The sequence below is a fragment of the Ovis canadensis genome, chromosome 7 (genome assembly GCF_042477335.2).
Source record: "Ovis canadensis isolate MfBH-ARS-UI-01 breed Bighorn chromosome 7, ARS-UI_OviCan_v2, whole genome shotgun sequence".
Taxonomy (NCBI): Eukaryota; Metazoa; Chordata; class Mammalia; order Artiodactyla; family Bovidae; genus Ovis; species Ovis canadensis.
In genome coordinates, this window is record NC_091251.1 from 16,522,974 (window position 1) to 16,547,100 (window position 24,127).

At 44.6% G+C, this 24,127-nt stretch overlaps 1 protein-coding gene and 1 pseudogene across 3 annotated transcripts in view; both read right to left on the reverse strand.

Moving 5' to 3' along the window:
- The window catches only part of TRIM36 (tripartite motif containing 36), a 32,482-nt gene extending 22,942 nt beyond the window's left edge, over positions 1-9,540 (reverse strand). Inside the window, exons 1-3 of one of the 3 annotated variants that reach the window (XM_069595282.1) lie at positions 8,985-9,509; positions 6,723-6,957; positions 3,333-3,362 (exon numbers count right to left, since the gene is read on the reverse strand). In XM_069595282.1, the coding sequence (XP_069451383.1) occupies positions 3,333-3,362; positions 6,723-6,957; positions 8,985-9,011 (292 nt within the window). In that variant the 5' untranslated portion in view covers positions 9,012-9,509. Of the gene's footprint in view, positions 1-3,332; positions 3,363-6,722; positions 6,958-8,984 lie in introns of all 3 variants that reach the window. The other 2 variants (XM_069595284.1, XM_069595283.1) reach the window with 2 other exon arrangements.
- A 1,254-nt stretch (positions 9,541-10,794) lies between these two features.
- Positions 10,795-19,927, reverse strand: LOC138443252 (E3 ubiquitin-protein ligase TRIM36-like; annotated as a pseudogene).
- Positions 19,928-24,127: the final 4,200 nt, after the last annotated feature.

The window sequence follows — 24,127 nt, forward strand, 5'->3', positions numbered from 1 at the left end:
CACTGAATGACCTTAAACATCACACCTTTCCTCAGTAGTGTCCTGATTTTACCAAATCAAGAAACCAAGGCATGACAGTCCTTACCCACAGGTTCGCAGGAGTCTGGGGTGGTCTGCTTAACACAGGGGCATGCCTATCCCTGCTTCCTCCTCTCCTGTATAAGTCTAGTCCAAGCAGGTAGTCTTGGTTGCCCACAAAATAACTCCCTAAGTATAAACACAAACTGTTTTGGCTATAGCCTTCTTTCATACTACTATCCAATACCAAAAGTGAGTGGTTAAATTTAGTAAATCACATTTAGAAAATGTCTTTAAACAGCTGTATTAATATTGCCTAGGCAACATTACTATCATCACTGAAGACTGTCTTAAAAGATGTCTGGCATATCACTACATAAATCACTACAGGTCAAATTTAGTGATCAGTCCACGGTATGAGACATTTGAAGTGGCTTTACAACATGCAATACAGCATTCGGCCCCCAAAGCTACTTATGCAACAAGCATGCAGCTGCATTATTTTAAATTTTAAATATCTTCAGAAAAGTTAAAGACATTTTTAAACTTTCACATTTAAAAATATAACCAAGAAAGCAGTCACATAAAAATGTGAAAATCCTATGTAAAATATATTCTTGTAATAATTCTAAAAACATGCAATAGAGTATGAGATATTTCACACCACAGCAGGCACATAATAAAATAAGCAGCAGAACTATTTTTAAAACACATGCCAATGAAAATTTCATTTAGTGAAAAAACAAGCCAAATAATTCTGGAAGTGATACAGTGCAGTGGTCAAGTTTAAACAAATGGAAATTCATATTTAGTTACATGCTTCGACACATGAACTAGGTGATAAAAATTAAAATGGATAACTAATCTTAACAGTCAACGTTGTCAAAAAATGAATTATTGGTTCATGAACTGAAGGTTGTGCTCAATTAAGTAATGGGGAAAAAACAAAAGTAAATTATGCCAGTAAAATCATGCTTTAACATGTACACTGGCGACACCCGGATTTTGACCCTCATGTTCAGAAATTTCAAAAACAAGTTTTATCCCTTTTCTGTAAACCTCTTTTGTTTTTACAATAAAAAACAAGGTGTAAGGCATCACACTGAACTTCTTAAACCAGACAAACCATTAATTCAATCTATCTTAGCTATTTTTCAAAACAGATCTTAAAAGCTCTCAAAATTTTTTCATGAATACTAAAGAACTTTTGTCTGTCTTATCTTCTACCATCGTTTTCATAAAAATAAACAATAAAATATACTTCAGGGCAATAAAGAAAACAAGACAAATCTAAAGATATTCTGAGAAGTAAGCCAGATGGAAAAAAAAATCAAGTCAGTAGAACTAAGAATGAAATCTAACAGAACCAATATTTCTCTGTAACTCTGCTAATATAGTAACTATTAGCCAAGTGCGGCTATTTAAATTCTTAAAATTTAATATAAAAAGTCAATTCCTTGGTAGTACTCAGATTTAAAACTGTCAAAAGCCATTTTTGGTTACCATCTTGTATGGCACAGGGTCAAGCGTTTCTATGATCATACAAAGGTCTATGGACAGTACTTACCCAAACGCATGGTATAACAGTGGGTAAGTAATGACATCTTAGAAAGGTAAAGCAGCAAAATAGGCCAAGCGAGACAATTTTCCAAGTCAAACTCCATTCATGGGGTTAATGATATCTGCTAATTATCTGAACACGGTCATTTCACAGAATCAACACTTTCCCCCTATACCTTTAACTTCAAAGACAGATTAAACCAGTTAAGCATAAACCATGACACAATCGTAAAAATGAAGACTCCAAAATTATTTCAAACTGGTTTATAGCAAATCCTCCCTCAAAAGTCATCTTTCCATCACATTTTCCCATTTAAATGGTAAGAAATAGTAATAGAGTATTTCAAAACAAGAATTCATCACAAATTCCAGACCTATTCCAACTGCATCATCTTCTGCCATATTCTGGCTGCAAACAACCTCCCCACAGTTGCTACCTGGCCACGTAGTAGACGGTATCTCCTCAGCTGACATCACGTTGGCTCCCTGGCGTTGTGCAACAGCGGCCGCCTATGCACCACCTTAATGCAGCCACATTCTGACCATCTGATGCCTATGAGTTACATTATCCCTTTGAGTATTAGATTTTCAAACTGCAAAAACTTTTTCTCGACTACCTTCTGAACCAAAAGTGGGTAATGAGCAATTATTTTTTTAAGCAAACTGTTCCTACCTCTCCTCCTAATTATTAAGTTTCAACACTTCATATTCTCAGGGGCTCACTAAAACCTATAAGAGAATGGATTATGTGTGGCTTCTCGAGGTGGCTTAAGATTTTTAAATCGAGGCATGTAGAAGCAGGTGAGGAAAACAGAAAAGGGTAATATTTCAGATGTTTATTTTCTCCACCAAAATTTAAGGTATCACCAGCATTTTCCCTCAAAAAAAAAAGTAGCCAATTTTACTTTAAAGGTCAACTGGAATAAAGAAAGAAATTATTTTAATATGATGAGTTGGCCCACCTTTCACACAAAAGCAATGTACATTATTCACAAATGAGAAAGACCCAAATGTTAAAACTTAGATCCCAAATAATTTAAAATATGAACAAAAATACACCATATGCATAAACAAGCAAAGATTTATGGTATTAACTACCAAAATTATCAATAAAGTGAAACAAAGTGAAGTCGCTCAGTCATGTCCGACTCCGTGCAACCCCATGGACGTAGTCTGCAAGGCTCTTCTGTCCTTGGGATTCTCCAGGCAAGCATACTAGAGTGGGTTGCCATTTCCTTCTCCAGGGGATCTTCCCAACCCAGGGATCAAACCCAGGTCTCCCACATTGTAGGCAGATGCTTTACCATCTGAGCCACCAAGGAAATTATCAAGACATTTAAGCAAATTAAGGTACTGACTTATTTAACCTCCGCAAGGGAGCAATATGGCTGTTAATTTAAGCTTTGCTCCATTAAGTAAATGTAACGCATTTTTAGGGTAACATTTAAAAACGGTAACAAGGGGATGTCTTTTTCTTTAAAAATATCCCGTCATGGATACATACACATGTGCGTGCAAATACGACAGAATGCAAGCACTAATAATCAGAACCCCCTTTAAAAACATCAGAACTTGCTTGAAAATTTAGTCCTGTTGACCTTTAAGTCATGTCAGCCCAATTTGTTCACTTTCTACATGATTTTGAAGACTTGACCACTGATGATGACTTTTTTAAATTTATCTCTATAAAGTTATTTAATTTAAATCCAACACTATACTGCCTGCGGCCACACAAGCAATAAAGCATTTTCTACCTCTCCACCCCAAAGATCTCCGTTGTGATGCTGTGAACAATGAACAGAAAGCTGGATTTAGAATTTAATTTCAAAGAGAAGATTCACAACATGTTAACAAAAGATAAAGCAGTAACTGTGTCCTACACATAACACAATTATTGAATTGACAGTAAAAAATGCGGTCCTCCTGGTACACATGGTATTTATATAAAGCCACCAATGTAAAGCATTCATCAAGGTTATTTTATCACAGTTCAGAATTCAACAATGTTGGTGCAGCAATTAAGAGCCTATACCTCGCCCTGTGATCTGTGTTTTCAAACAATCACACATTTGTGTTTTCAAACAATTACTCACCGCGACTGTTGAAAATACAAAGTCAAAATAAAGTGTCTTTGCTTGTTTTAAGTGACCAAAATTAGCACAGTAAATAAATATTACTAACACTGACTGTATCTTAATGACAACAGACAAATGGGACATGACAACAAAATGGGAGAAAAATCTTGTGTGTGTGTATATATATATATACACACACACATATATGACCCAAAACGAACAGTTATACAGCTCTTTTAGATTTTACAACTTAATATGCTAATGTTATATACACAAATCTTGCTCTCCTTTCAAGGCATCCTTTTATTTTAAAATGTGTCAAATGAAACATTTGAAAGAAATACATGTGAAAGTGTAAGCCACACATCATTTTACATTTTCCAATGTGTGTGCACTCAGTCACGTCCGACTCTCTGCGACCCCACGGACTGTACGCTGCCAGGCTCCTCTGTCCATGGGATTTTCCAGGCAAGGATACTGGAGTGGGTTGCCATTTCCTCCTCCATTTTCCAATCGCCACATTAAAAAAGTAAAAATAAACAACTGAAGCTAATTTTAGAAACACACACTTAGTAATACAATATATTCAAAAACTATCATTTCAAAATGTAATCAATATAAAATTATTAGAGATATTTGTGTTCATTTTTTCCAAGAGTTCCAAGTGTATCCCTCCATTCAGACTACTGTGTTTCACGTGCTCAAGAGCTGTATGTGGCTAGTATCCTGGACGATCTGGAATGCCTGCTGCGAAGATACCCAGAGCACTACTACTCTTTCATGAGAGAGCCCTCATATTCTGGAGTCACACCCTTCTCCCAGCTAAACATTCTTATTTCCTTTAATCACTCTCCACAGAGCAGCTTTCTAACTTGTCCCCTGTCAGGACACAGTTCAGCTTAAAAGGGCTCTTCCTAAAGAAGAGGAAAGAACATATCTAGTAAATCTATTTTTGATCTCTTGTCCTGGAAAAAAATGCCATTATCAATGAAGATAAGCCATTATGGCATGCTCTATACAGATCTCATAGCAGACGTTTGCCACTCAACATCCATGCCACAAATATTTACTGAATGGCTACCAGCTGCTGAGCTAGGTAAGTTCCTGGAAACAGAAACAGTTAACTACTTTTCATTCCTATTTCATATTGATTCTATAAAAACTAACCAAGTCTTAAGATTAAAAGCCTAAATATAATAAAGAATTTCATGAAATAAACACGTGAGCCCAATCTAAAGATCAGTAAAACTACTAGTATTTAACTAGAATCTCATTTAATGGACTGTGCTGAACAGTAACATACAAAAAGTGGATCTTGTTCATCAATCAAGCCAGAGTGCCCAATTATTCTCTAAGAATCTACTCATAGATGAACTTTTATCTGGCAGAATGGTTTCAAGCTATCACCGTCTTTCCGACCCTCCTCAGTACACCAGTCTCCTCCCAGGAGGAAAACATAAAAGAGATGACTTCACAAAGAGCAAAACCCTCTCCACCCTCATGCACCCTGCACCTCCCAGTTACCCAATGCTCCCTTTTATGTACACACATACAACTCTTATGTGCGGAAAATATCCTCCAAGCAACTAGTGATTACCATTTAAAGAAAAACTCATGCATTTAAAATACCATAGTACCACTCTTAGAACAAATCTCCTCTCATCCACTCTCTAATGGACACACAGACACAAATACTGCCCAAGGAGATTCCGTATCACAGCACGATCGAAAGTCCGTATCACAGCACGATCGAAAGTGATGGCATTCTCTAACACGCAAATGAGAGAAAGATCCTTTTCTGATTCAAAAAAAAGTGTTTTGTTTTTGGGTTGTTTTTTTTTTTTTTAACAATATTAGAAAGTTACTCCTAAACGAAAGAGAGAGAAAGAGAGTGGACAAAGGATGAAACTGGAAACTTCAAAGCCCAAACTGGGCAGAGCTGAAGCCCTGAGATCTGGTGCTCATGGCCACTAGAGGACTCTCCTCAACAGGAAGGAAGTGCTGAACCTAAGGCTGTGACATTTCTATCCAAACCTTTGCCTCCCCTTGATTCTCACTGCTCGTTCTGGCCCTTAATTTTCCAATGGCCTTGTTCCCAGTGATTTCAAATTCATTTTGATCTACATTAATCCTGCAATAGATGTTCAGAAGAAACAAACACCATCCCAATAGTGCTGGATAAGACTTAAGAGTCCCATGGACTGCAAGGAGATCAAACCAGTCCACCCTAAAGAAAATCAGTCCTGAATATTCACTGGAAGGACTGATGCTGAAACTGAAACTCCAATATTTCAGCCACCTGATGCGAAGAACTGACCCCTTGGAAACGATCCTGATGCTGGGAAAGACTGAAGGTGGAAGGAGAAGGGGATGACAGAGGATGAGATGGTTGGATGGCATCACAAACTCAACGGACATGAGTTTGAGTAAACTCCTGGGGTTGGTGATGGACAGGGAAGCCTGGCATGCCGCAGTCCATGGTGTCCCAAAGAGTCGGAAACGAATGAGCAACTGAAGTGAACTGAGATCTACTTCTATAAACTACTACAGAATTCCACTGTTTAGCTGATGTTCAAAATCGTTATTTTAAAATCTGGATCCAAAAAATGGCTGAAGAATAAAATGTATTAGAATGATGCCAAATAACATTACTCTAAAAGGCTTCCAGGACTAGGCATTACGCAGTCTCATCCTTTAACTTTGCATATGTATTTACCTATTACCAAACATAGAAGAGTCCCTATTAAGTACTTCAGTGGACCATTATTTCAACCCTCCTATAAAGGACATCACAGAGTTATAGAACACGCCCTAAAATACAGACACAGTTAACAATGGGTTTAACACAAAGCTGGTGTTCAACATCCAATATCCACTTTAAATGAATATCAGAAGACAATTAAAAGTTCATTCTGACATTTTAAAAGTTCATTTTAAGAGAGACAGAGATTCTTTTATAAGTTTTAAGTTATTCACCTGGAAAGATTAACCCCCAAAATGATGAAATTTCCCTTCTACAATTATCTCTGAACATACAAACAAGCTCCATCACCCGGTTCTGCCACATACCTGGTCTGCTAATTCGGTCAATTTTATCCACGCTAGGGGAGGGAAGCCGAAGTCGGGGACTGCTCTGATTGGAGTTGTCAGACCCCACGTCATTGAATGAATCATCAAGCATCAGTAAGAGCTCCTTCACGCATTTATGACAGATGCTATGCTGACAAGGGAGAATCAGCGGGTGGGTGAACAGCTCCTTGCATGCCGGGCAAATGAGCTCTCTTTCGATATTCTTAATGGTCACCTTAATGAGAAGCAGAAATCAGAATAAAAGGCTTTTAGTGTGTAAATACGTTAACTTGCTTATACCCCGTGCATAAATACATGTATAATTACTACCGAAAAGAATTAAAGATTTTTTAAAATCTGAAGTTTCTTTTCGGGCTATGAAAGTCTATGCCATTATTTATCCACCCCTCATCGTTGCATGGCCTAGAAGTGAACGGACGTGAGATGGTAAATATATATATATATATATTTGAAATATGGGAAAAATTAGCATAAAATATTTGGCATCCATAATATTTCACCTTCAGTGAAATTCTGAAAGTAGATTACTTTAATAAAAATTAAGAATATAGCACCAAAAAAAAAAGGATACAGCACTAAGAACAGGATTATTCCTATTTAGCACATTAGCTCTGTAACTGACAAGTAACAGGAGCTGGTAAAAACTGGACTAGCCATTATGTTCCTGGACCCTATTTGAAATCTACATACAAGCTGAATTATCAGCAATTTTCTACATTAAATGTGGCCATTTTCCACATGCAGAAACTGTAATGTATGTAAAATACTTGAGGTTCTCAGGCTGAATACCAAAGCAGTTATCTTGAAAGCACTTTAGGAATACTAAAAGGGTAGGGAGGATTACAAAGAACCACTATAAGTGCTCTCCATGGTACAAGCTTGCAATATTTTCAATGAGAAACACTTAGGACTCATCACAACTATAAAGGTCTAACAACCTCATACCAGCTTTCCCATCCTTTGTCTGGGCAGTTTTCCCTCCACGGATCCCAAGCTTCAGGTGCTATGAATCTGTATTTAGCATCCTTGCAATTGTAATAATGGTACAACATTAGTCAACCATTTCAACTACTGGAAACACACAGAAAATTAAAACTGAATCAATTCACTTCTTTTAGTTAAATAAATATGTATGCAAGTCTATTCCCCTTAAAATGACACCGAGTTAGCTAATAATCCCTGACGACAGTACTTCAGCCAACAGTCTTTATCCGTGGGTCGTGCAATGCAGCGATTCTTGCTGCATCACTCAATAAATTATTTAGTAAAAGCCCGCATCACGTCAGTTTTAAAAAATCTGGAAGATAGCCACACTTCAGAATGACACCCAAGAATACAGAATCTTCACATCCTATCTCATTTCATAAAGAATTTGACATCTAATTCAAAGGGAAATATTGTCTTCAAAATCCAAAACGGATTCTCACGCCCCATTTTATGGGAGGTTTACCTCTCACTGGAAGATCTAAAACTATTTCCACTTTTCTTGTACACAAAGCAGTGTGTAAGCTTTCTAATCACGATGGATATAAAGCAATTCTTACGCAAAAGAAAAACGAGTGTTCATTTTACATACACTGAAGGGAAGCAATCTGATTATGAGAAACGTGGTGTGATGGCTCCCCCAATTAAGCCATTTCCAAATAAATGAGATTCGACAGAAAACCAACAAGTTGAGAAGAACTGCACTGCACACCCGACTCCCTGAAACAAAAGCACTTGAACCCCGACAGCTGCCGGAGCAAGCTCGCCCCGCGCGGACAGGCAAAGCCGGGGAAGAGGCTGCGCTCGCGGCGACCGCAGGCTGGGCTCGCGGGGATCCGAGGACTAGAGAGCCAGCCCCGCTGCGCTCCGGGACAAAGGGCGGCGGGGCCGGCGCCCGGGGCCGCGGCGGGCCCCCGACTCCTTAAGACGAATTCGGCAGTCTGAAGGCCACGGGAGAGCCCCGCCCCAACTCCCCGAGGCTCTCAGGTGGGCCACCGCCGCGCCCGAGGGGCGCCCCCTTCCGGGCCCGGGTGACCCCGAATCCGACCTTCCCCTCCCAGGGGCAGACAGGGGGCGCCCGGGGTTGCGGAACCGGCCCGGGGCGCGGAAGGCGAAGAGGAAGCGGGGCCACCGCACGCCCGCCCCCGCTCCTCGGGAAGAGAGGCTCGCTCCCGGCTCAGGGCAGCGGGGACCGAGCGCGCGGGACCCCGGCGCGCCGCCCTCGGGGCTGAGGCAGCCGCCCGCGCCCCTACCCACCAGCGAGTCTGAGCCGTCCCCCTCCATGGCAGCCTCCCGCCAGGTGTCATCAACGGCAGGGCCCCAGCAGGCAGACGCGCGGCCCCGGGGAGGCTCTGGCGGGCAGGTCCCTGCGGCGGCCGCCGAGCCTCGGTTCGGAGCCGGAGGGCAAGCTGGTCAGCCGGCCCCGGCCAGCGGACCGACGCGGGCAGGAGGAGGCCAGGGCGGACTACAGCACAGGCGCGGAGAGCCGAACTCTGCTCCTGCGACGGCCCCGGGAATCGCGGCCCGCGACCTGCTGCGGCGGCGGCTCCGGCGGACTGCGGCGGGGCGGGCGGCCGCGCGGAGACCCAGGCGCGGGCCGCGGAGGGCGGGGCGGGGCGGGGCGGCGGCGTCGCCCGGGCGACAGCGCCCACCGCACAAAGGGGCGGGGAAGCCTGCGGTCGCGCGGCGGGCGGGTGTGGCCCGCGCCGGGATCCCCGCGCTTTCCGCCGCCTCGGCCCGCTCCCCGCCGCCCGGCGCGCCCGCCCGAGCCGCGGCCGAAACACCCTGACGGGGTCGGGAGCCTCTGAGGGGCGGAAGCGAAGGCGGGGAAGGGGCGGCGGAGGCGGAGGGCCGAGCCGGGGCGGGGCCGGGGTGGAGCTGTCCCGCGGCGCCGCAGCCGCCTGCATCCTGGGCCGCTTCTCCGCGCCATCCCTCGGCTCTGCCTCCGGACGTCCGCGCCTTCGGTAAAGCGCGCCTGGAGCATCACAGACAAGCACCACTTCCTGACTCTAGACGGGGCGGCGGGGCGAGGCCGAGCCCAGGCCTCCTTCCCCGTGTGGTCGCACCGAAGCCGCGCGCGGCGGGGAGGCGACCAGGGAAAGAGCCGGCTCACACCGCCCCTCCCGGGGCCGGGGGATTCCCCGAGCGGGTCCCTATCCCCGCCCCGCACCCCTCCTCTCCGGCCCGATGCGCAGGGCGAGCTGCACGTCCCCTAACTGCTCGCCAGGCACTCATGCTCTGCTGCTTCTTTTACACACCAGGGCGCGGCGCCGTCACGCACGGTACGTTCTTGCCAAGTGGCGCTTGGACACGCCGCAGGGTAGGAGTCCCTCTCCCTGGGTACTAGCCAGGAATTAGAGGCGGCAGCCTTCCTACCCGACCTAGGGTGTGCGTCCCGTCCACGCCGCCGCTGCTCTGCGGGTCCCTACCACCCAGCCCCGGCATGGAGGGTGCGGGGAAATGGGGACAGCTGGTCCTGAACTGCTCCCGCACCCACGCACCCGCTGGTGGGCGCGCCCAGCCAGTGCTCAGGCCCAGCTTCTCCAGCTCGAAGACTGCTGCTACTGCTAAGTCACCTCAGTCGTGTCCGACTCTGTGCGACCCCACAGACGGCAGCCCACCAGGCTCCTCCGTCCCTGGGATTCTCCAGGCAAGAACACTGGAGTGGGTTGCCATTTCCTTCTCCAATGCATGAAAGTGAAACGTGAAAGTGAAGTCGCTCAGTTGTGTCCAACCCTCAGTGACCCCATGGACTGTAGCCTTCCTGGCTCCTCCGTCCATGGGATTGTCCAGGCAAGAGTACTGGAGTGGGGTGCCATTGCCTTCTCCAGCTCGAAGACTAGCTGCGCAAAATTCACCTGCTGAAGTCCAAGCGTGTTTCCTCCAGATTTCAAGACAAATCGAAAACGAATGAACCTGGGGCTGTTGAAAGCCGTCTTGTTAGATCACGCCCCTGCCCTTCCAGCGGGCTAAATAATTCCATTCTCTTCTGTATAGACTGAGAAAACAGGCGCTCTAAACAAACAGCTGGGCGAGGGAACCGCAGAGCTGTAGCGCGGAATCCTGATTAGGTTTTGACCCGCTTCCCACTTTTATTTCCTATTTGGGACAAGCCTCTCGCTGTGACCAGTTCCGCCGTCTTCCCACAGCACTGTCAGCAGAGGTAGCCTCTTCTCCAGCCGACAATTAAATGACAGTGAGGCAGGGTACAATTGAGAACAGCAACGGACCATAGCAATGGTCTTTAATGGAATGCCCTGTTTACAGATAAGGTGCAGAGAGGATGGACACCTCCCCGAGTAATGCCTGGTTGCGTGGCTTTACGGGCTGGAGTTGAGGCTGCTTCCTCCCCACGGGGTCTGAATCGTCCTGATCCGGGGGAACTGAGGAAAACAGATGCCTGCCTAACAGTAACCTGTATGATGTCTGACACCATGTTCTCTATAGATTTTAAAAGGCTCAGTCATTAATAAGCATCATAAGTCAGTCTCTGTTTTTAATTACGGTTTGGGGGTTCAATAACTACTCTGTCGCTCTAATCTTACAACCACCCAACTTGAATAGTGCGTTAGTCCAAAACGAATCTGTTAAAGTACAGAGTAAAAGAGATTAGAAGGTTTCGTTACCATGAACTAAAGGAAAAAACTGTAGAGACAAGATTTGGCTGAAAATCAACTCGAAAGTCCTTCCATTATGCAAATCAAGTGCCAGTGAGTTGCTATTTTCCATCTTATTCTCCAAGTTCAAAAGTTACCTCGATACACTTGGTTGAGAATGGGGGAAACAGGCACCTTCAAACGTTTTTGTGATAGTGCAGACTGGTTTGGCTTATTTGAAGGGAAATTTTGCAAATCCTATCAAAAAATTTCAGTGCTTCTACTTTTAAGCAATTCCACTTCTAATAATTTTCCCACTGAAAAACTTGCGTGTGTGCACAAAAATGCGTACAAAGATCTCTGAGGGACTTTATTTGTAGAAATTAAATATCTACCATTCATAATGTACATTCACATCATGGAATACTACCCAGCAGTTAAAATGAATGCACTGATGAGAAAGGACGTCTAAAATAGTGTAAAAAAAAAGTGCCAAACCAAAGAGAGAGGCATATTGTTTACGTACACAAATAAGCAAATAAAAATGTCTGCAACAGAGCGCAAGAAATGCTAACAGTGTTGCGAAGAAGCTGGGGGATGAAGCAGGTGTGGAAGACACTTTCCATCCACACTGTATGGTTTGCGCTTTATAATATGTGCTTGTTTTAGTTATAGAAACTCTTTAATGTAATTTAACCCATAACCGTTTTTATACTTGTGTAAACTCATCCATATACTTTTAAAAGCAAAACAGCAGCAGGTGAATATTGGTAAGAAGACAGCAAACTTGAAAACCACCAATCTAAACTTACCAGTCTCCCACCTACCTAGTCATTTCTCTTCCCATGGCTGCCATGCTCGGGGTCATCTTATCACTTTCTCCCAACATCCATCCATCTCAGCCTCCCAGTTATCCAAGAGAACCAAGATCTTTCTCAGTTGCTCAACTGAAAATCCTGTGGGTTTGGGGATTTTTAAAAATCCTTCTCTCTGCTTTCCCCATACCTCTCTCTGACAGCCTTCAAATGCTCTTGCAGAAACACAAGAGTCCAGTATTGTATGCAGGGCCTAGAACTACCATGCTGCTTTTTAGTAGGTACTGGGAAGCTTTTGGAGATGTTTAAGTAGGAATGACACAAAAGATGTGTTTTGTTTTGTTTTATAAATCATTATTCTCCCAATTTGTCCTGCATATACTATCCCTTGGTGCCTCCTCCCCCTCAGTTTGGAGTATCCTAGTACCTTCTTTTCCAAGTTTCTTTTAAAACGTGGGTCAAAATTCAACACAAGGAAGCCTATTCCACATCTGTCACCCACTCAGTCCCTTGACCTTTATACTCTTGCCTACATTATGATATCTTATGCTTGTTGGCATTGTGTAATTGCTCTTCTATCACAGGGCCATGAGCTGTTTCGAATCTATCTGTTTCATGAAGTCCAAAAGGACAATTTCTCCTCCTTCACCTGCTAACAACCACCACTCCCGAAACACACACACACACACACACACACACACACACACACACACTTACACACACACATATATTATTCAGGTCTGGTAAAATAGAGGCCCAAAAAATGTTCATGAGCTCACACTTAAAAATATAAACCTGATACCCTTTAGGCTATACAGTATTCATTAAATTAACCAGCTCTCTTTCCACACTGATTCCTAATACCCAACAAAAGACTAAATTCCAGGCTGAGTCAGGTCCTGATGGCTATCGTGCGTATCTCAGTCAGTGCCATGAGGCACCACTGGCTCATCATCTGTTCAGTCTGAGGTCAAACAGCCAGAGTACCATTCTGTGAGTATATCCTGAGCAAGAATGAGCAACCAGGCGACATGGCCAGCATGCTCCTAAACCTTGCCCCCTGTCTGCAAACGATCTGGGTTTTCAATAAAGAGAGCACTGGACTTAGGTGGTGAGGAAGGTGGCAATGAAGTCAGCCACAGGACATCCCAGTAGATTGGCACATGCACGGTCCGTGCTGCTGGGTACCAGGAAGTTACAGGTAAAGGGACAATAAACGACATTTACCAGTTATTGACCTAAGTCTCTGGCAGGCCAAGCTCACCTGCCATAAAGAGTTTCCATGGGAACAACCTCAGAGGAGAGGAGTCCAGCCAGCCAGGAAGTTCAGATTTCCCTTGGTGGGCCAACTCCTGCTCACCTTTCAAGCTGCAGATCTAGTCTCCATCCTCATGAGTCTAGTTCTCACTGATCAGTTCCCCTTACTCTGAGCTGCTGGAGCGCACCCCTTACCGCTCAGTTTTACACAATTACATGCTCTTATTCCATACACTCGTGTTTGATGTTTTTATAAACGTTATCTTCCCATCCATTTCAAGCTTTTGTTTGTTTAAAAGAAAATCCAGGAGGCATTCATTGGCTAACTGGTAGCACCAGACCAATAATTTCAGAGTTGGTAGGAGGTACACAGCGCTGCCCTGGTAGACATGTTCCCATTAATGACAGGAGTATATTCCCATTAATGACAGGAGTGTATTGGCTGCGTAACTGGTAGACAACGGGGTCCTTTAGCCAACTTAGGGTGAACATCAATAATACTTTAGAAGCTGTTAGCAGGTCCCTATAACTGCGTCTCACTATTCCTATACTTAGGGTTTCCAGTTTTAGCAAATAAAAACATAGAACACCCTGATAAATCTGAATTTCTCATACATAATGAACTTTTTTTAGTATATCTCAAATATTGAATGGGATATACTTAGATTCAAAAATTGGTTGTTTACCTGAAATTCAAATTTAACCCTACATCTGGCATTTTAACTGGCACCTCTACCTTCCATTGTTAATGATCATAATTTGCATATAAGGTGTCTCAAGACCAAAACCTATTGTCAAAGTAAGTAGATGTAATAGCTTTACTTATTGAAGGCCTACTAGGTGCTAATAACAGCGTTAGGAACTTGGCACAAAATATTCATTTAATCCTTGCAATAACCCTGTGAAATAGGTATACTTCCCTTCAGAGGGGACATGTAACAATGACAACTTCTCTCCAGCTTTGTCCAGAGATTAAGTAATACTGTCAAGGACACATGCCTACATACCAAGAGCTAAGATTCAAACCTGAGACTCACTCTAGCCTCCCTACTTTAGCACTGCCCACAGGTAAGCAACTAACACATAATTTACAATTTCATAGAAAATGTGATTAAACATTATTTGACAAAGTCATTTCACAGAAAGTTTTTCCCTCCCAAATTATCTTTGAGCAATATAGAAAAAACATCAGAGGAAAATTCTAATATTTACAAAATTAGCCGTTTTCAAGTGATATTGCTAACACCTAAATCTTCTCTTTGTGTTCCCTTCTCCCCACAAACACACACTTTACCCAATCCCAAGATATAAGAAAATATTTTAAAGAACACTTTGCAGTGGATACAACCTTAGCATTATCACCCAGTTTAGATTCAGTTGTGTAAGCAACCATCTATTGAGTCTTCGGAAACAGATCATTTGGTGGTATTTTTGTTTTAGTCCCAGGAGATGTTTAAGACTTCACATTAGTCTAGATTTGACTAGATTTTGGGTTTTCTAAACGTACTTCTTTCGATGTCTAAGCATCTTGTTTGAAAGCAAATTTTGTGTTTATAAAAGTTCTTCAATTCTTTGTGAGACAAAGATATTCAAAGTTAAAAGTAATAATTCACCAACTAATGGATTCATCACTGTTTCTCTATTAAAATTAAATGTAAGCTTTCCAAAGCCTCTCTATTTTGCTCAAACTATCATACTCTTTGGATGCGCCCTAACAGTAACTATTGAACTGTAGGAAATAAGTGCTTTCTGGCTATGAATACATAAATATAAATGTATTTAAACTCTAAATAAAGACGTGCACTAAATATAAAGTCTTCTAGGTTTCCTGTCATCAAGGTTTCATTATATGATTCTAGAAAAGTATGCAATGGTGTGGAAAAAATAAATGTGTGAAGATGATAGCAAATTAATAAGGTACATCTTTCTAAAGGCCAAAACAGTGTGAAAACACTGCATTGTGCAATGCTAGATTTTGATCACAGATTTGGAAAGGTCTCTTTTCATCCAAAGAGATGAGTTACAGAAGAAAAACGAAATAAAACCACAGGTTGGGAGAAAATATTTGCAAATGATCTGACCAACAAGGGATTAGTCTCCAAAATTTACAAATAGCTCATGACACTTAACAGCACCAAAACAAACAACCCAATCAACAAATGGGCAGAAGACCAAACAGACATTTCTCCAAAGAAGACATACATGTGGCCAAGAAGCCCAGGAAAAGGTGTTCAATATTGCTCATTATTAGAGAAATGCAAATCAAAACTACAATGAGATATCACTTCATATCAACCAGAATGGTTATTATTTTAAAAAAATCCACAAACAATAAGATTGGAGAGGGTGTGGAGAGAAGGGAATTCATTTCTACTCTTGGTGGGAATGTAAATTGGTACAGCCACAATGGAAAACTGTATGGAGGTTCCTTAAAAAACTAAAAATAGACCTACCATATGACCCACTCCTGGGCATATATCCAGAGAAAAACATGATCTGAAAGGATACCTGCACCCCAGTGTTCATCGCAGCACTGTTTACAAGGGCCAGGACATGGAAGCAGCGTGGATGTTCACAGGCTGACAGGGGAATGGACAAAAAAGGCGTGGTGCCTGTGTCAACGGAATATTACCCAGTCGTTAAAAAGAATAAAATAATGCCATTTGCAGCAACATGAATGGACCTAGAGACTGTCACACTGAGTGAAGTAAGTCAGACAGAGAAGGAGGAATATCGTATAACATCCCTTATTTGTGGAATCTAAAAAGATACGATAGAAGTGAACTTACAAAACAGAAAGAGACTCACAGACTCAGAGAAGGAACTTGTGGCTTCTGGGTGAGGCAGGCCAGCGGGCTGTACAGGGGAAGGATGGGGGGAAGGGATAGTTAAGGCATTTGGGATGGACATCTACACATTGCTGCTGCTGCTGCTAAGTTGCTTCAGTCGTGTCCGACTCTGTGCGACCCCATAGACGGCAGCCCACCAGGCTCCCCCGTCCCTGGGATTCTCCAGGCAAGAACACTGGAGTGGGTTGCCATTTCCTGCTCCAATGTATGAAAGTGAAAAGTGAAAGTGAAGTTGCTCAGTTGTGTCCGACTCTTAGCGACCCCATGGACTGCAGCCTACCAGGCTCCTCCGTCCATGGGATTTTCCAGGCAAGAGTACTGGAGTGGGCTGCCATTGCCTTCTCCGCATCTACACACTGCTATATTTAAAATGGATAACCAACAAAGTCCTACTGTACAGCACCTGGAACTCTGCTCAATGTCATTGGCAGCCTGGAAGGGAAGGGAGTTTGGGGGAGAAAAGCTCAAGTGTATGTATGACAATCCCTGTGCTGTTCGCCTGAAACTAACAACGTTGTTAATCGGCTAGGCCCCAACACAAAATAGGAAGTTTTTTTGGGGGGGAAAAAAACCCCCGCAAACTTCAGAAAGTGGCTTCCAGAAATGGTACAAATTTCTGTGATAGTGAAATATAAGGAGTCCATTTACATTGATTTTGAGAATAATCATAGGTATCACCCATACTCGTAGACTATTGTTGGATGAACTGAAAGACCACAGTGGTAGAGATCACTGTGTACTTTAAATATTAAAGTAATCGTCACAGTAGAGTCAGTAAGCTGATCAAGCTCATCATGTGGGTTTTATGTTACTCTGAGATGAAAGGCTCACCTCCCACATTCAGAGAACACAGCAGCAGCCTAATTTAATTTGAAGTAGACACAAAGAAACACAGTAGATTGGAGGTGGGAGTGAAGATCCACCTTTGACTTTGTAAAGTTTTTGGTAAAGTTTGAATATTTTGCAATGACCATATATTAAATGTTTTAAAATTTTAAAGCCATCAGAGAAAAGTGAAAGAAATTATGATGATGGTCAACCTACTGGTCCCAACTTTGAAGGAAGGGGAGGAAAGGGGAGGGGGCAGGAAGACAGGAGCCTCAACTCTTTCGTTTTAAACTTCACAAACCTGGTGTAATTAGATCCATTTCATATTATTCTTTACATTACCAACTTGAGCTACAAGGTGGAACCTAACTTCTCAGAGGAAAAGAAAGCAAGTCAAACCTCAAAGGTCTGTTAGTCCATGGCTAATGCTCAGTAAGGTATTCAGTGTTCAAAGTCTGTATAATCACATATATGAGGAGGGTAACTGGGAGGAGCAGAGTTATAAGGAAAGAGGGCAAAGAAGCAGCTTGAGTTGTAATGGTTAAGAGGCTACTCCTGACCCCTCACTCCACCAGATAAAAGGTAGAGACCCTACTGTGAGAGCCCACTTTCCCACTCCAGAGATTTCACAGGCACACTTGCCCCTCTGACTCTCGAAGTCAGCTGAGCTCACGTCTCCACTGCAGCTGCAGGCCCATTACTGAAGAGGGTCCACCTAGTGGAGAGTGAGGCAGAGAAATTCAGTGGATAAAGCCAGAAGGTTCTGAGTTGTGTTTTTTCACTACAGTGAGCGTACTCTGACACACAATGCTAATTGCAAGAGGTTAGTTTTCTTCACCTGACTTTATTATAAGACGTTTTACGGGTTCATTAATGATTCCACCCTCCTTGCCCATTTAGTGTTCATGAGAAGTTCACCTGCCTGCTTCATAATCACCTGGGATGTCAACTTGCAGATCCCTGGATCCTACCTCAAAACTATTCTCTCCTAATATCAAGTGTTGCCCGCTTACTGAAGGACAGTATTAGCCAAGGAATACAATTCCAGCTAACTCTGAAGAATACCTGAGCACCAGGGGCCTGAACTGACTCCTCAGTCATTCTGCTCCTGATCCCACCTAGGGTGGGCCATTGATTTTGTAACCAACTGAAGGCATCCTCCTGCCCCGTTTGGTTGGTTCCTGGGCAACCAGGGTCCTGCTGTGTTCTTTAGACAGGCCAGGCTCGCCCCCTGGAAGCCAGCCTCCTCGCTCAGCACTTCCTTCGGAACTTCTCTCCCCAGGGTCAATCCTCCAGAGGGTGGAGAAGGTTGTGGTAGGCACTCCAGACCGGGGTTGGGGAAGGGAGGTGCTCGTGGCCAAGGGGAAGCTGTTTGGGGCGATAAAGAGCTTGGAGATGCTGGCCAGAATGTCCCTACGCGTGTGCTGGAGGCTCCTCGAAGTGTAGGATGGAGCCTCGGGACACGAAAGAAAGTCGAACCGGTGTCCTCCGTTCCTGCTTCTGGTCCGAGGTGTAAATGGCAGGGGTGGCCTGAAACACTGACTCTACTAAAGAAAAGTGAATAAGCATTCTGTTTTGGGTGAGTGTATTCCCTGTTTGCACAAGAGAGGGAATTCAGGAGGCCCACAGTTAGCCCAGGACCCTTTGGTCGCGGGAGGTGGGGTGGGGGAAGTTAACCTGCTCCCCAGCCGTGGGACTGTCTGGCCTGAAGCATCCGCGTTGCTGGGGTTGGTGAGATATGAGACTCATGCTCCAGGGGCTCACAGCACAGCTGCATCCTTCTTTTCAAGATGACCTTGCGCAGGGCATCCTTTTCTCATCTGTGCCATAACCTTTTCTCGAAACTCCAGCTGCAGAAGACCGTTTCTCGCTTTCTAGGCACAGACGAATCCCGGGACTTTCACATTTCCCAGTTCTTCCCGCCTGTGAACCACATAGGAGCCTCTACAGGCGCTTTCTCAGATGTAGCTCGGAAGGCAGACTCCGGCAAGGCTTTCCGCTTCAGCGAGGCGCCACTCCGCCCGGCTGAGGGCGGGGTCACCAGGCGCCACCGACAGCGCCAGCCTGGGTTTCCAAAGGACTCCGAAAAGAACAGGTGCCTGGCTGAAACCCGGAGCCTTCGCATCTCCCTCTCCCCTCCAAAGGAAGGGGGCCTGAAATGTTCCGGGCCTGGGACAACGGCCGAGGACCTGAAAACACCAGGGCTGGGCGAACCGGGGTTCTGCCCCTACTTATCCGCCGTAAGGTCGGACTGCGTGAACCCGATCCCACCCTCATAGCCTATCCACCGTCTGGTCCAGCCTTCCCTCCGCGCTCTGCGCCGGGACAGACCAGGTCAACCACACGATGTCAACCACGCTTAGCAGCCCTGGGCGCGTCGAGGAGCGCCCCCTGGCCAACGCCCGGCCCTCCTCCCCATCTTCGCAGGCTGAGCCCTTGCCCCTCTCGGTCCCCAGAGCCCCCGCCGTCACCCAGCTGGCCAATTCCTTTTCGGCTCATTTCAGAGATGCCGCGCTATTAATGGGGGTGGAGAGGGTGGGAGGTCAGATGTCTGCTTTGCTTTCAGCAGCGGCTGAGAACACGGACCTGGGACTCCAGTCCCGCCCTCCGCGGGGGCTGCCAGGCCCAGGACACCTGCAGCCACAGGCCAAGTAGCGCCCGGAGTCGGGGGCGGGGGTGAGGTCGGGGGCGGAACCCAGGCCGCAGCTCCGCGCCCCCGGCACTTACCTTGCCTCTGGCTAGTAATTCCATGATGTAGCCAAATTCACTAATCTCCCCCGACTCAGACATGGTTAAGATCCTTCGCAAACTCTGGAGGAAGGAGGCAGGCGCATCGAATGTGTCCTTTTTCTCTCTTTTCTCTGTTTTTAGCCTGAGTTTTGCCAAGCGCCCCGCCAGGATGCTGTTAACGAGGAAAAATGAGAAAGCGAGGGGGGAAAGCAAAACGCGGAGTTGGGTGGGAGGAAGGCCATGGAGGGCTCCTGGGCAGCCACGACTGTTTGCTCAGGACGGGGCGATGTAACGGGAACAAACGAGGGCGGCGGCGGCGACCGTGAAAGCCACACCAGGCGGAGCCCGGCTCGGAGGCCCCGCCTCCTCGGGGGTCGCGCCCGCGCCTCCCGCCAGGGGGTCAGACGGCCGCGGAGACAAACACCGACGCAAAAGCGTGTCTGCTCCCGGCGCGGCGCCGACCCAGCCCCGACACCCACTGGCTGGTTAAAGCTGTCCTTTATCTGATGCCTGAGACGGTGGCCGTCCGGAGCTCTTCCTGCAAGGCCCGGGAAAAATCCCCATCCCACTGTCTGGAGGTGTGAGGGCAGAGAGAATGAACGCAGAGCAGGCACAACAAAGGATCTGGCTGACAGCGCCGGGAGAAAAAGAATAAGTGAGGGCCCAGGAAATGGCAACGCCGCATCTCAAGTCAGCCTTCCTGAAATCCGATAGGTGACAAAGACCAAGCCAGCGCTCCTGAGATGAGAACAAACACCAGGGGGTGTATTTTAAACACACAAAGTGTGTAAAGGTCGATTATATCTCTATATCCTCTTGATACTCAACTTTCCTTTAATTTAAAAAAAAAAAAAAGACGATTCTGGCCATCAAGGTGCGCTTCCTGGATAAACATTCTCACCCTTTAGCTACTACTAACGCACTTGCCAATTATTTTCATTTCATGGAGTTAAACATTAAGTGCTGTGCTTCTCACATTTTATACTTATTTTTTAAAATAGCAGCTCCCCTAGCAGGCTGCAGCTGAAACCGGCCTCTTAGGCTTCTCTCTGCTTCACTCAAACCTGACAGTCTTTGCTTCTCTTGAGAAGAAAACTCGGCGGAACAAAGTCAGGCCTACTCTCTTCCTGCACTCTATGCAGTCTCTTTATCTTTCTTGAAAAGGAGAAAAGTGATAAGGGCATGAACTTTTCTCTTGAAAAAAAAAAAAAAGAAAACCCCTTTCTTCTCTGGCCCAGAAATCCAAAAGTATATAATGATTTCTCTTTTCCATACATACTTCTCCATAAAGCTCTAACAACGTTGCCCCTTTCTTCCACCAGAACGTTGCTCCTTCTTCAGTGAGTTACTTCCCTCTCTGCCTTTTTGGTGGTGGTGTTACTGTCCTCTCTGAGTTGCTGCTGATCCCCTCTTACAGTGAGCAGCAAAAGTTAATATGCTGGGGGTTCACAGTGAGGGCTCAGTAGAAACTGAGAAACAAGTATATGTCTTGCAGATAAGCTTCTTGTCCTTCTCAGGTTCTATAGAACCTTGGTATGTCCTTTGCTTCCATAAGAAAAGCTAGGTACAGAATTCAAGTAAGATCTGTAGCATTCATGGAGAAGGCAATGGCACCCCACTCCAGTACTCTTGCCTGGAAAATCCCATGGATGGAGGAGCCTGGTAGGCTGCAGTCCATGGGGTCACTAAGAATCAGACATGACTGAGCAACTCCACTTTCACGCATTGGAAAAGGAAATGGCAACCCACTCCAATGTTCTTGCCTGGAGAATCCCAGGGACGGCGAGCCTGGTGGGCTGCCATCTATGAGACCTCACAGAGTCGGACACGACTGAAGCGACTTAGCAGCAGCAGCAGCAGCAGCAGCTGTAGCATTCATGAATGGATTCCTCCAATACTTGATGCTAAGTTGCTTCAGTCATGTCAGACTCTTTGCGACCCTATGGACGGTAGCCTGCCAGGCTCCTCTGTCCATGGGATTTTCCAAACAAGAATACTGGAGTGGGTTGCCATTTCCTTCTACACCAACATTTGATAGATTGCCAGAAAGAGGTATTGCTTTAAAAGAGAAAGTTTTTTCACACCCAGAAATAATAAAAATCAGAAACTAGTCTTGTGTCTGCATGGCACACAGGAAGGAGGAAGGAAGAGACAAAAAGAAGTCTGATGCCTCCCTTTAGAAAGCTCTCCAAAACCCCATCCAGTGACCTCTGCTTACATCTCCCTTGTGAGGACTGGGACATATGTCTTTATCCCTAGCCACAAGGAAGGCTGAGAAGGTGATTCTTTTACTCTGGGAATACTGCCACTCTAAACAAAATCCAGGGTTCATTAGTGAGGAAGAAGAACAAATACTGAGTAGGAAACTGTCAGCTTTGGCTACCCCTGGGGTAAATCCACTCAGTTTCCTGAGTTTCAACTTTCTCTTTTGTAAAATGACTGATGTTGTACTAAACGGTCTCTAACCTACATCTTCATGGTCTTAGTGCTATTAATATCTCCCATTTAAGGATCCCTTTGCCACCTGGCAGCACTAGCTGCTCCTCTTTTCCCCGAAAAAAACTGCTATTATAAAAGATCTGTCCACCCAATCACTTGCTACTAGGAAATACTTCAGGCACAATATGCTTAACAGTTGCCTGAATTCCGCCTGCAAGACCAAGATGGGACTGGGGGCAAGGGTCTTAGAATCAGCTGCTGTAGAGGCACGGAGTGAGACTGCCCATGAGAGTCTAGATAGGTGTCCACAAGTTGAGCACTGAGCACTTATGTATTCAGATGCCTGGTGGTATTTACCGCTCTTTATTTAGTCAGTGTGTGAACAGCACTATGGAGCATTAAGAACTTTTCAAAGATGTGCTGTGTGCTTAGTCGCTCAGTCGTGTCTGACTCTGTGCGACCCCGTGGACTGTAGCCCACCAGGCTCCTCTGTCCTTGGGGATTCTCCAGGCAAGAATACTGGAGTGGGTTGCCATGCCCTCCTCCAGGGGATCTTCCCAACCCAGGGACTGAACCCAGGTCTCCTGCATTGCAGGTGGATTCGTTACCATCTGAGCCACCAGGGAAGCCCTTTCAAAGATGAGGGGCATACAAAGTGAAAACAGCATTAACACTTCCTGAAGTCCTCTGTACGGACTTCAAAGACACAGGGTCAGGCACCCAACAAAACTGGCTTTATTATTTCTCTTACTTCTAAGAAGACAGTAAGATTAGTATACAAAGTAATATCTAACTTCATTCCCCAGAGAAACCAAAATTAAGAAAAAATTGAATTCACATTTCTGGAAAATAATAAAGGTAACAAGGCAGGTGCTGCTTCACCTAAAAGGAAGGTATTTAATAGAGGGATTACATGATGTGTGAATTTTTCACACTGAGAAGTCTGGCAATATCGAGGAGTCCCTCGCTGTGGGAAATCTAATTGCCAGTTTCCATCTAATGGACATAACTTTTCACTATAACGGCTTGACTGCCATGTGGATTACTGAAATAATTGTAACCTATAGAGAGCCACGGGCTTCCCAGGTGGCACTAGTAGTAAAGAACCTGCCTGCCAGTTCAGGAGACATAAGAGACACGGGTTTGGTCCTTGGGTTGGGAAGATCCCGTGGAGCCAGGCATGGTAACCCACTCCAGTATTCTTGCCTGGAGAATCCTGAAGCAACTTAGCACGTGTAGAGAGCCACAACTTTTGGCTTCGTTTTCACCCAAGACACCCTATTTTATTTTCCTTGTAGTACACAACATAATACAGTAGTTTTAACAAATAATACAAAAAATACCCATTCCAATTTTTTTATGGCTGTGGACACAAATAAATAATTGTACAAGTTTAGAAGTTGAAATCTATGATGATGAATGTTTAGCAGTTTAAGACTTAGAGACTGGAATTAGGGATATAAAAATACCTTGGCTTTAATAAACTTGCATATTTACTTCAGCAGTCTTTGAGTACAAACATATTATAAAATATAGCTTTCTGACACAAATGCATCAAGCACCTATACCCAGAAAGGTCATTTAAAAAACAATTTTTAACAGCTTTATGGAGGTATAATTTACATACCATAAAACCCACCAATTATAAGGGTATAATTTAGTAATTTTTATTAAATTATGGAGTTATTCAGGTATCTCATAGTCTATTTCTAAAACATAGGAATAGCTCTCCATTTATTGAAATTTTCTCTAATTTCTCTAGCTGTGCTCTATAGCTGTTAGTGTTCAGATATATTGCACTGCTTTTGTTAAATGCATTGCAAAGTATCTTATTATTGTGAAAGAAATTGATTTCTTAATTTCATTTGGGGTCATTTATTGTTTGT